Source organism: Mustela putorius, unplaced genomic scaffold, assembly GCF_011764305.1.
Source record: "Mustela putorius furo isolate JIRA1106 unplaced genomic scaffold, ASM1176430v1.1 tig00003834_pilon_pilon_pilon, whole genome shotgun sequence".
Lineage (NCBI taxonomy): Eukaryota > Metazoa > Chordata > Mammalia > Carnivora > Mustelidae > Mustela > Mustela putorius.
In genome coordinates, this window is record NW_025421987.1 from 91,371,352 (window position 1) to 91,384,454 (window position 13,103).

Consider the following 13,103-nt stretch of genomic DNA (forward strand, 5'->3'; position numbering starts at 1 on the left):
CAATTCCTTTTCAGTGTGTATTGATTCTGTGTCTGCCTTGTGCTGTTCTTGGCCACAGATTAAGATTATGTTAAGGAAGAAAATGATTTATAATTTTAAGAGTAGAATGGCCATATGATTTATTATATGTATACTCAACTACTTCTCTGGGCTAAAAGGGGGCACTATTAATAATTACATAAACGGGGCCTGTCCTGGGTACTAGAACATGTGATCACCCTGTTAAATAGGTGGGATGAGGGCCACCAGTAAACCAGCCTGCATATACTGCTGCTCCCACAGAGCCATCTTTGTTCCTGTAAGACCCCTTGTTCTGTGCCAGGTGAGCATGAGACACCTGGTATGTGTGTATTTAGCTGTTTCTTTAAGAAACAAACCATGATTTTACGATAATCAGAACTGCAAGTAAGATTTAAGGATTGCTTTTTATCCTTCCTGTTATCAACACAGGAACTCTTTCTTATTACAGGATGTGTTACTTCTCTATAGTCAAGACTTTGCTTTGGGGATGAAACTGGGAACTGAAAGAAGTGATTATATTTTCTAAACAGGAAAACTTCTATTTGAAAAATAAGAGTAATGAAGTTGGCTTCTTATAAATGCTACTGGTGTCCTGTGGTCCACCCCCCCACACCCCCCACCCATTCAGGAAAAATAGGAAAGAAAGAGAAACCAAAACATTTTATTTAGGCATGTAGAATCTAAACAGCAATCACAATAAATAGTCCTGTGGTAATACTAGATAAAGTAAGCAGTTTAGTAATTAACTTTTTCAGATGAAGAAACAGACTTGAAGAAATCAATGAGTTGTCCCCAGCTGTAGTAAGATGCCAGAGAAAGGTCTGTATAGTTCAGGTTCCCTGACTGACCACTTCTGACACAGATATCCTGTGACACAACAGAAAACAAGTAAACTTTGGAGTTAGAGTGCTTTGGGTCTGAATCTTAGCTCTTTAACTTTTAGCCGTGACTTTCAGAATCTCACTTCACGATGTGGAACCTCAGGTTTCAAATTGGAAAAGCCGTGATAATGGTACACACTCTGGAGGGCTGTTGTGAGGTTTAAGTGAGATCGTGTATGTAAGGCCTCTGGGACATAGTAAGTTAATAATTTCTCTTTCTTTTTTACTTTCTTGCCAGTCGTTTCCACACCACTTGGCCCTTTATAACAAAAATTTCTCTTATAAAAAGAGATGTGTGTTAAATTAGAAAGGGGGAGAGTAAACAGGCTTAAGTGTATTCCAGTCTGGTATGATCTGAACAATCTTCAAGCATCTTTGCCTTAATAGATCTCCCAGCTAGGTTGCCTTCCAGTGCCGTTTTACCTGCTCTGATGCCCCCATTCCCCAGTGCAGTGGAGAGATTAAAGGAGAAATCCAGTTGGGAGATTTCTTAAGACTAGCCTTAAATACTCCATTCAGCTTCTTTGATTTTCCAGCTGATGCCGTAGATTAGAAGATACCTACCATGCCGAGATTTTCTCTTATCAAAAAATAGGACTGTCAGCTGACTGGCATGTTATTAATATTAAATGAATAAAATGTGCAGTAGTAAAGCTTGTCATTGAAGGATCTATGATAGTGCATATTTGTTTATTTTCGTCCCTGTGCCTCGCAGAGGAGACTGAGACTGAGATGGGATAATAGTGGAAGGTTTCTGCCCAACTCTTAAAAAAACATTGCCTGTTACTCATGAACTGTCCTAATTCTTTTTGAATTTTTTCTCTGTCTGTGCTCTTCTATTTCCTTGTGGAGTCTGCTTAACTAGTAAGCTCTTACTAAATGTAAGCAGGGCTGTGGAAAATTCCTCTCTGATTTTCATCCAGATCTCATTTTCAGATTTTTTGGGTTCAACTCTCTTCCGTAGTTTATAACCCCCCAAACAACCAGATGTAGAATCCAAGGCCTCTTTCCTCTTGGGGCAGAGGATTTTTCCTGAACAGCATTGTACATGAGAAGTTACACAACTCCATGTAGGTGAATTACCATATCTGGCTTTGTTTGGTATAGTTTTATTGTGCTTTTTAACAGAGCACAGATGTAAGGAAAATAGCATTTCCATGCAGGAAGACAGATGTACAAAATTAAAAAAAAAAAAAAAAAAAAGAAGGAATGAAAGAAAGGAAAAAAAAATCTTTAGTATTCTTACCAGTATTGTAGCCTCCCTCTCCTGCTTCTCCCCTACTTTCCCCCTTCTCTTTCTTTTTTGCTCTTGTCCTTCCTCCCTCCCTCCCTTCTTTCCTTTCCCCCTTTCTTCTTTTTTCTTTTTTAAACTTTTTTACATAGTGTCACTATAGTAGTTGCATTTCTCCTTAGGCCCCTGTTGAAGCAGGGTTGTAGCCTTCGGGAATACTGGACCGCATGAGTTTGTAACTAAGAAAAAGTGAGCTAATTCCATTGGGATCATTCTCTTTGGTTACAACATAAGCATTTGTCATTTCATAAAGCTAAAGAATGTGTGTTTGGTTGATTGAAGTTATTTTTAAATAAAACTCTTAAGCATATGTGTGTGTTTGTGTGTGTGTATCTATAGATATACATATGTGTCTTTTGAACTTAGGTCCAAATATATGTTAATGTGCAATATTTTAGGGCAAAACTTTTTTTTTGTTTGTTTGCTTAAGTAAACATTAGCATGACCATGTTATGAAAAGTCTGTGGCACTACTCCAACAGTTTGAAACCATTTATAATATGAACTGTTCAGAGACAGACTAAGTAACCAATGTACATTAAAAATTAATCTAGTGTGAACCATGGTACTTTTTCGTAACATAGAATTTCATGTTCTAAAAGAGTATTTATGTAAGCTGCTAATATTTAGAGCATAGCTCAAATAGCAGTACATTTTAGCTACTTAAAAAAAAAAAAAAGCCCTATGTTTTGGTACTTTAAAAATAAGATTATACAGGGTGCCTGGGTGGCTCAGTGGGTTAAGCCACTGCCTTTGGCTCAGGTCATGATCTCAGGGTTCTGGGATCGAGTCCTGCATCGGGCTCTCTGCTTAGCAGGGAGCCTGCTTCTCTCTCTCTCTCTCTCTCTCTCTCTCTCTCTGCCTGCCTCTCTTCTTGTGATCTCTCTCTGTGAAATAAATAAATAAAATCTTTAAAAAAAATAAAAATAAGATTATACATATATGCCCAGAAAGGGGGGAGTGAGTGGAAGGTTTTTAGTTGAGAAAATTCTTCTCTCTTATCTTGGTCATACGGATATTTTTACTTAATAGAATTGGTATGTTGTTTTCCAGTCTTACACCTTCTAAAGATTATATGTATGATGAGTTCCCTACTGAATTAGATGATAATTGCTAGTTGATAAAGAAGTATAGCAGTATAATAGAATGGTTTTCTTTCTTCTTTTTTTTCTTTCCACTGATCATTTGACAATCACATTTTTAGATTTCTTCAGTTGATTTTATGCCAAAGATTTCCTCAGTTTGAAACCTACTACCATTGAGGAATGGAAGTGGAAGCTTTCAGGGAGAAGTGATGCCAATATAAAGTCATATAAACCAAAAAAATAGCCTAAGGAATCCAACATAATAGTTTAGTAATTTAAGAAAATATATATATTTATTTGAGAGAGAGAGACAGAATACGAACAGAGGGGAGGAGCAGAAGGAAGGGAGAGGGAGAACCCCAAGCAGACTCCCCACTGAGTGTGGAACCTGCAGGGCTCAATCTCAGGACCTGGAGATCATTACATGAGCCAAAATCAAGAGTTGAACACTCAACTCACTGAGCCACCCAAGTGCCCCAGTAATTTAGTAATTTGTCATCTACTTGGGAAAGATGTGTTAGGCTCCTCTGGGCTCCACTATACCTCGTTTGTGATAATGCTTCTCTTAGGTCACTCACCTTTGCATGTTTTAAATTATGCTAATAATTTTGCTTCTAAAACTTAATAGGTAAGAACTTTGAGAATATTGGCCATATATGCTGTTTTTCTACAGGTCTGTAGGAGAATATTAAGCCCATCGAAGGCAGTCAGTAAAACTGTGTTTTTAGTCTTCATAAGCTTTTTAGCAGGTATATGTTGAACACCTTTGTTCATGGTTAAGGCAGAATCAGAGGCCATGCATACTGACAACTGATTTGTCTGTTTTCCTCTGTCTTTTTCCATGACTATATCCACTGCCTTGTCTTGATTTATAAACAAAACCTGGAAAGCCTACAAAAATAAGTGTTTTGTGCTTTATCTAGGAATAATACAAAAAATATTGCTGTTATTTTTGGTGAGGAAAATCTATTTTGTATAGTTTATTTCAACTTAAATAAAATGTGAATTTTGTTATTAAAAAAAAACTATGCTTTTATTAAAATGACTTTTTTCCTAGCATCTAGAGATCCTTAATTGTGTTTTGTCTTGTACTCACAGTTTCACATTTTCAAGATTTGGATACAGTGGAGAATTTTTATTCCAATAAATGTATTTACCAGGAAATCTAATTATGGAGTGTTTTTTTTTTTTTTTGATACATTAGTGCAAATTAAGCCTACCTGATTAATATGATAATTAAAAAATAATTGAAGCTGACTTCAGAAGGGCTTATAAGTTCTTTTAGGTTTGTTTTATCAAGTTATATTTTGTGAAACAGTAAATCCATAAAGTTTATGCTTTTTATGTTAAAGTCGTCTTTCTCAAAATAAGTTTGAGTATATTTGGTTATATTTGAGTATATTTGAGTATATTTGGGTTGTTATAGGAAGATAACAGGCTTCTTTTACCAAAGTTTTAAAGTAGGTGAAGGTGCATTTTAAAGAGTTAGATGTAATGTATGCTTTCTACTCAGTGCCTTGTGTTTTCTGGAGAACCTTTAGAGACTGGTGTTCTCTGAAACAGAGCTTTGGAAATGCTCTTCTAGACCAGCCTTTAACAGGAAGGAAGCTGAGGAGGACCAAGGAGGTTGTTTATGTCATGGGTGACTAAGCTGCACACAGCATTGTGACTAATTGTCATCTTCAGTTTGTTTCAGGGGAAGTTCTTTCTCCTGAAATCACCTTCCTGAAGGCAGGGCACAGTAATGCTAGAATGTGGGGAGGGACACGCACTTGGTGAAGCTGTAGCTCTTCACACAGCAGTCACTTGTCAGTGGGGCCCTGATCTTTTCCCTCATCAAGTATGGGCAGCCTTTCCTCTCACCCAGTCGAAGCTTACTCAAAAAAGAGCTGAGAGCTTAGAACAACAGGTTTGGGTGCTAAGGCCCATAACTGTTATTTTCCTTGATGAAGAGCACTTTCTTTGACTAGATAATGCAAGGCAAGAAGTGGCATCATCTCATTTCTTTCCTGGTTCTTTACACTGAGAACATGGCTTATTACTGTGTATCCATTAGGACAAAATTCAGTAGCGGGAGGGCAACTATAAGGTCTCTAAAGCATAGTTTAACTTAATCATTTCTGCTGGACCTGGTAATTTTCCCTTATATTTTTACTCCGTTACAACAAGGGAAATTTCTGTAAAGCAAACCATTTATAGTGTTAGGTGCTTAGTAAACATGATAACTCAGGAAAATTTTGCATTTTCTTCCTATTTTGCAATAAGCATAGAGATTTGGGAAACTCTACTATAATAATACTAGCTTTGGGAGAGCAAGATATCTGTCCTACTTCTCTCTCCCTCGAACTGATTGATATATTACTTTATAAGACACCAAATACAATGAACCTGGCACAGGGCTTATATCTGGTAACAGATTTATTAAAATGATGCATTAGGGAATCAAGCAAGACATTTGACTTTAAGACTGACTGGTAATGTGTGTAATATGTATATAAATTGACATCTATATGTATATATAGACTATGTAGATATAAATATGTATGTATATCTATAGATAAGTACATATGTGTTTGTGGATACATGACCATATATATAGAGACAATCAAGTAGTTGATTGGTAGAAAGGTATGTATATCTTGCACAAAATTTATGAGACACTTCCAGCATAGAAATCCATTAAAGACAGTATGTTAATTAGTATATTCATGAGTTTGAATTTAGGTATTCATTTAACATACGGTCAGATTTGTAAGGCCATTTTGATGAACATTAAAAGCTGAGTATGTGGATAGTCACTGCTGATTTACCTAGCTGCCACATCCATAATGTTCTACACTGACCTGAAAGTAATTCATTTATTCAGATGAATTTTTTTGAAGTTTGCCTTCCAGTCTTAGTATATTCTTCATTTTGACTTATTTAAAAAATTGCAAAAGGCAGAGTAGTAATGAATTCTTGGTTCAAAATTTATATCAACATCTGAGCACTTCTTATATTCCCTATTATAAATATAAAGTAGGCACCTCAAACTTCTTGGGATTATTATTTTTCACAAGTGAATGCTGTTGCATATTTGGTCTGTAAGAATCTGGCAGCCCCGGGGCGCCTGGGTGGCTCAGTGGGTTAGGCCGCTGCCTTCGGCCCAGGTCATGATCCCAGAGTCCTGGGATCGAGCCCCGCATTAGGCTCTCTGCTCCATGGGGAGCCTGCTTCCTCCTCTCTCTCTGTCTGCCTCTCTGCCTACTACTTGTGATCTGTCAAATAAATAAATAAAATCTGAAAGAAAAAAAAAAAAAAGAATCTGGCAACTCCTAGGGACCTTCTGTCCAAAAAAGTGTACATGGAACAAAGTTTATGTGCTATTTTGTGGGTCTTTCATAGAAATAAGCTTCAGATTCAGAACACTGTAACTTTCTAGCTCAAACATTTAGTAAGCCTTCATCCCATGCAGTGTGGACTCCAGAGTCCACACACACTGAGATTGTGTGTAAGAAGACCTGTGATCCAGTCTCAGACTGTTTATCTAACCTTACCTTTCTCTTTAACACCCCACTTCCTGTGTTCTAAGTGGACTGTTGTTTGTTCCCAATACAACATTCATATTTTTTTCTGAGGTGGTTCTCCCTCCTTACTTTGCCTATTGGAATCCAGTTCTTTATTCAAAACCTAACACAAATACAAAGACTTGCAGTAATTAACTTAAGCAGAAATAAGACTTGCCTCTTATATACTCACATTGGTATTTTTACCCTCTTATTGAGGCATTTATGATTTAATTGTATTATAATTATTTACACATACCTTTGTTTTCAGATGATGATGGTAGTCTTTTAGGGGCAGGGTCAGAATGTTATTTATCACTCAGTAACCGCTAAAAACTTGCCTGGAGATGAAGCAAGAGGGAGACAGAAAGAATACCGTTTTCTCTTCTTCAGTTATGACAGTAGTACTCTTAATGCAAAGCTAAATCAGAATCAACAGAAAAATTCTTTTATAAAATTTTAAAATTAAATTATACATACAGTTTATAAAGTTTCATAGATTACCACACTCTTCTCCATCCAGACTTACTGAATTATCAGCTTGGAAAAAGGGCCCGCAAATAAGTATTTTAAAAATTATATTGTATAGCCAGCTTTAGGAAAGCTAGGTTTGTATGTCTTCAGATTGCATTAGATTTAAATTTAGTTGAAAACAAAAAAAAAAGAAAAGTCTTTCTTGTTCATCTGGATCATGCACCACTCCTGTTGGGCTATTATGGATGGCATTTGAATAGCATGAGCTTAATACCTGAAAGTCTGGAAAGCTATGGACAGAGCCCACAAAAGCTTGGCAATGGAAGATCAAACTACTGACTTGTAGGGCCACTGGGTGGAACCTGTTCCACTGTAAAAGGTTTGTTCATTCTCTCGTCATACTGATTAGCATTCTCTCTGTACTTGTAGGACATAGCTCGCCTTTTGCAAGAAAAGGAGTTACAGGAAGAGAAAAAGCGGAAGAAACACTTTCCAGAATCCTCTGGATCCAATGTTTATGGAGATAGTTACTATTACGAAAGTGGAGGTAACAATATGATTTACTCTGTCCTTAGACTCAACCATAAGACACCCCTTTAAATTTGTAAAGTGAGCTCAGGGGCTGTGTGGATTTGTGGCCAGAGCCTCTCTGAATCTAATGAATTCAACTGTTCTTAGTTGAATGATCAGAGCTATTTTTATGGCTGTTAAAACAACTGTGGTTTTGTAAGATTTGACATGCATTCTGTTGTGCTGTAGCCATTTGGAAGGCCATACTACATTCTAAGCACATAAACTGGGGTGTAGAAAATGGGGTGAGTCTCTGGGCTTGGCCTTTCTCAAAGAGTGTGGGCAGAATGTCCGAAGTAGCAGAGAGACACGGATAATGAAGATGGTACGTCCTACATCAGTTGGTAACAAAGCTTCTTTCTCTGCCTCTTGCCTATTCAAACGTTTACCAATGAGTATGTGTGCTGATGACAAAATTAAATTCTAAGACACTCTGTTCATTATTTGTCCTTGATGCTTCCTTGCTGTTTGACTGCCGTATAGAAAAATTCCTGAGGATGAGAAGTCCCTTCTCAATTTCTCTTCTCTAGTGCCTGCTTTTGCACTGTAGTGGTGGCAATTGTGGTTCCGGTGATTCTTTACCTTAAAAGTGTGTTGGGAAAGGAGTATTTGCAAGTATTGTTCCATCTTCTTTAAAGATCTGTCAAAGGGAAGACATTTCTTATAATTCTAGTATCAGTATTTTTTGTAGTTCAACTTGGAGACCAGACTTAGGTTAACAAGTAAGTAAAACCTAAAACATCTCCTAAGGAGTAAAGATATTAAAGTCAATGATCCCCAATGCCCTTGTGAGATAATTATCAGTACTTATCTATAATTTCATTGGAAAGGAGAAGCAGGTATTTATTTGTCTTTGATGGGTAGAATGAAAGGAATGCATATGTAGATACTAGGATTATTATAGTTGAGTACAATCTTACCCAGTCATGCTCTAAATTTATTGTTATCAGTAGAGCTTAGCTCTACTGCAGTTAATAAGCAGGTTGATTATTTATTGTTTGTGCTCTTCTTCCATATGCAAAATGCTCAGCTCTTTTTTTATAGTCATTTTCCCTATGCTGGTTTTTTTAATGAAATCATGTAGTACATCATTTAAGAAGAAAAAAAAAAATATTGCCATATATTTCTGTAGCTAGAGACCAGAAGGCAAAGAGTTTATTCTTCAGCTTTAATTAAAAGCTTAGAAATGTGCTATGGCGTTTTTCATTTGTTTTTTATTTCTGCTCCGCAATCATGTTCACTGCAAATAAAAACAACCATTTGAAACTATGAAGTCTATAAAAACATTAGGATGGCAAGTAACTAAGTATACTAAAGTATTAATTTTGGCCTTCCTCTGTTAAAACCTTTGGCTAATTTCAGTCGGGACTCAAATCTGGTTGATTTAACTAGAGTGCTGTCATCCTCTAGGGCAGGAGACTATGTTAAGAATTCAGTGTTTTTTCTTAAAGTTAAAAAAAAAAAATCATGACGTTGTGACCTCCTGAGCATATGCATATAAATATTAGAGTTCCTCTTCAATTGTGTTGTTTCTGCGAGTTTATAGTTTGCGGAACATGTGTGATCCTCATTCATTTGCCTTTGAGTTGGACCAAGATGAGTTCCACAGAAACCACATTATAATTCAGCTCACATGCACAAAGTGTAAAGTGTAATCCTTATTCCTTTGCAGTGGTCTTTTCCCAACACATAGGGATATTATTTAATCGTACTTCTCTATCTTTATGTATACTATGATTTTTGCCTTAATTATATAATAATTAAAGTAGACATTATAGAAGTGGTTTTCTTTTTAGCTTTTATTTTCTTAAGCTTAAATCTTAAAAATGATCATTTGTAGATTTTCTGCAAATTTGAAATTATCTAAAATGTATGTCAGATTGATATCAGCTGAAATGCTATGTCTTGTTCTTTTGTGAATCCATGTTTTTCTTTCAAAGCCATACCAGTATCATAGGCATATGGATCATTTTTTTTTTTTAAATCAGGCTTTTGAAGTCACAAGACCTTAGTTCAAGTTTCATCCCTTCTATAGAACAATTGTAGTGTTGGGAAGTCATCTACTGTAATCACAGTAAGCCTTTTTCTTATTGATAAAATGGAGATTTTAAAAATAAATCCTTCACATGGATTTTGAGAAGATCAAATAATGTAATTTTGGTGAGGACTTAAACTCTTAAGTACTATTGTTTATGCATATATCAGTATTATGTGTATACAACAATATCTTGCGTATCTATACAAAAATCATCTTATTTTGAAAGACAAACATGGAAGCACACAAATGTTTATATATATATATATGTATGTATGCATATAAATATATATGCATTGGCTATAAGTAAGTTAATTATATTTGCCAAATAACCTAGTCTCAAGAAATATACAAGTCTCAGTCCTTAAACTGGATAGGGTTTCAAAAGATTCAAGCAGATTCCCCCACCTCAGTCTTTTTTCTTTCTGAGGTTTAAAGTTATCACAAGTGAACTAGACAACATGTATTTTTCCTGTCAACTCTGTGAAAATATAGTGACAGCTCTGTTCTAATTCTTGGAGCACACTTACCTAAAGTAGAAGTACTAATATTAGTTAACTTTTTAGGAGTTAAAAACAACAACAAAACAATCATAGTCTCACATATCCATGTCAGAAACAAAGCCCTTCTTGTTTTGGTGGGCTGGAAGGCAGACTTCATTCATGTAGCTCTCTGTGGGAACACTGGTATTAACACTAAACCATTGTTCCCTGGATGTGGTCATCATTTAAGTAGCGAGTCAATATTATATTAATAATTCACAGCAGTAGTCAATTGATTCTTTCTCAATTGTCAAGATATACTTAAAATAATAGTTTGGTAAAAGAATAGATACCTCTATCATAGAGAATAATTGTTCTCTTTCGCTTTTATGTAAAAAATAAATTTAATCAAAAGTTCTGTTGTTTATAAAAAATAAAAAATTAAAAGTCAAAAAAAAAGTTCTGTAGATAATTTTGTAAACTTTTTGGAAGACAGCTTTTAATTTAGATATCTATGAAGCAGATTTTCTTTTCTTCTGGAAAACTCAAGAGGAAATGATTAAGGTTTTGAGAACCCTGATGACATCAGTGATACATTTAGTGTGTATCTCCCCTTCCTTTCTGTTCCTTTATTTGATTAGCAATAACAAACTTAAAAAAAAAAAGAAACAAAACCCCCCAAAATTAAGAAAATATATAGTTCATTATTTCCTCTATGTCCCATCAAATTGGGGTAGCTGTTTCAAAAGGAATTCATGCAAGTGGGTAATTTCAATAGGAAAGGTATTTTAGCTAATCTAGCAGTTTTCTGTGGAATTAGGATGTCTTTTTATTCTAGATTGTATTGAGTCTTAGAAAACGTTAAATATGCCTTGCAAAGTGCACAGTACTATCTTTCCTTCATTTTCATAGTATCTTCCTGCCTCAGTGAGATCTAACAAAAGCACCCCTCTATGTGCTATTTTGTATTACATTTAGGGACTTGTATAGTTAGCACACACTGTATTTTTATACAAAGAATACAGTATCGACTCATTTTTTGAAATGAATACAGGGGTGGAAGTGACTCCTTTTCCTGTATTCTGTTATGGCATCCCATTTTAATTTTTTCCTCTGGCAAAGTTAAGGAAGTTTGGGAGCAGAGTTGTCTAAAGATAACAGGGTCGTTTACTCACTTAAAATTGTCTATTCCATCCTCTTCCACATTGAACTGCATGGCTGGGAGAGAGTAGGGAAATACTAAAATCTGGGTCATGTCTCCAAATGAAATGGAAACTAGCAGCATTCTGATAGAGATTTATTGTCATTTCCAATAAGAATATTTGAAAGTCTCTTCCTGGAATGCTTAGTTATCACCAGGCTTAGTTGTTTTCTGTTTTATAAGACTCTCTCAATCCCTATTTTCTCCCCACAGTAGTTCCAAATTGGTTTTATAAGTAGACTTTAACATTTAATGACTGTGGTTTTTGTTATTGGCAAATATCAAAGTACTATACTAACTCCCTATTCATAATCAAGCTCTTCTTTCAGATTTATTTAACATAATTTTATTTTAGTCTTTTACGTTTTTGACTGAATACCCAGAATCCTTCATGTATACATGGACCATTCCAATAAATGCCTGTCCCCTATTTTCAGTTAAGTTGAAAGAGTAGTCTTCTCCATTTTAAAATACATTAAACTTGGGCCCTGTCTTTCCTGCATAGTGAGTTCATACTCTCATTAAGTTAACCTGCATTTCTATTTTTCACATCCCTCCACTTTCACTCAGACCAGCCACAGTCCAGGAGGGCAAGGGAATTGGGTTCTGGAGTCTCAAGGTCATGTAGACTCCAAAGTGATGGAAACACTGTGAAGCAAAGGAACAAGAAACCCAAACATCCAATGGAGAAGTTGGAAGAACTAGAAGATCATTGTTCATCAGGGAAATGTCTGTCATCCTATAGCTTGGGCAAAGTGAGGGCCAGTTCCCAAATTGACACAGAGCAGCGTGAAAGGAAACGGTCTGATCATGAGAGACTTCGGAGACCTCCACTTCCCAAGATCAGTGGTGAGGTGTTTCTGAGTACCGGATTTGATGATGGGGAGGCTAACAGTATCCATCGAACTTGGAATTGGGAAAAGCAGTCCAGACACCAAGACCAACTTTCACCCAAGTCTTCACAGAAAGCAGGGCTTCATTGCAAGGAAGCTGTTTATGGGAGGGACCATGGGAAAGGTGAGCACAGACAAAGGAAACACAGGCCCAGGACTCCTCCCTTCTCAGAGAGTGAGGAACAGCTCCAGCTCCATGACACAGGTAATAAAGGACAGTCACTTTGAAAGTCCTGGTATCCTGTATATTTATACAAGCGAATGTATTTAATAAGCATCTTAAGCAACCTATTCTTTATCTTTAGTTTATACTCATGGCTTTAAAATAAATCCTGGAGCCAAATATTATAAAAGGTATCTACTTAAAATCAAGTTTATAGTAAGAGGAAAAATATTTGTACCTTTCTCCTACTGCTTTCTAAGAAAATACACCAGTTCCTTACAAAGGTCTTTTAGCCCCAGATTGCAGTGGAGGTGCCCGTCCTGGATACAGTTCTTCATTTGCCAAGACCGTATACCAGAGATCAGAGACCAAATCAAAGCTCCTGAATTTCTGGTTGTAAGTAAGAGGTATTGACACTGTCTTCATAGTATTTGCCAAACTAGATAACCAATGAGTCTGGAAG

General features: G+C 36.1%; 1 protein-coding gene across 2 annotated transcripts in view; it reads left to right on the forward strand.

The window, feature by feature from the left end:
- CCDC50 (coiled-coil domain containing 50) overlaps positions 1-13,103 on the forward strand; it is a 70,389-nt gene that overhangs the window by 34,990 nt on the left and 22,296 nt on the right. The window contains exons 5-6 of one of the 2 annotated variants that reach the window (XM_004745268.3): positions 7,726-7,843; positions 12,155-12,682. In XM_004745268.3, the coding sequence (XP_004745325.1) occupies positions 7,726-7,843; positions 12,155-12,682 (646 nt within the window). The remainder of the gene's footprint in view (positions 1-7,725; positions 7,844-12,154; positions 12,683-13,103) is intronic. The other variant, XM_004745269.3, reaches the window with a different exon arrangement.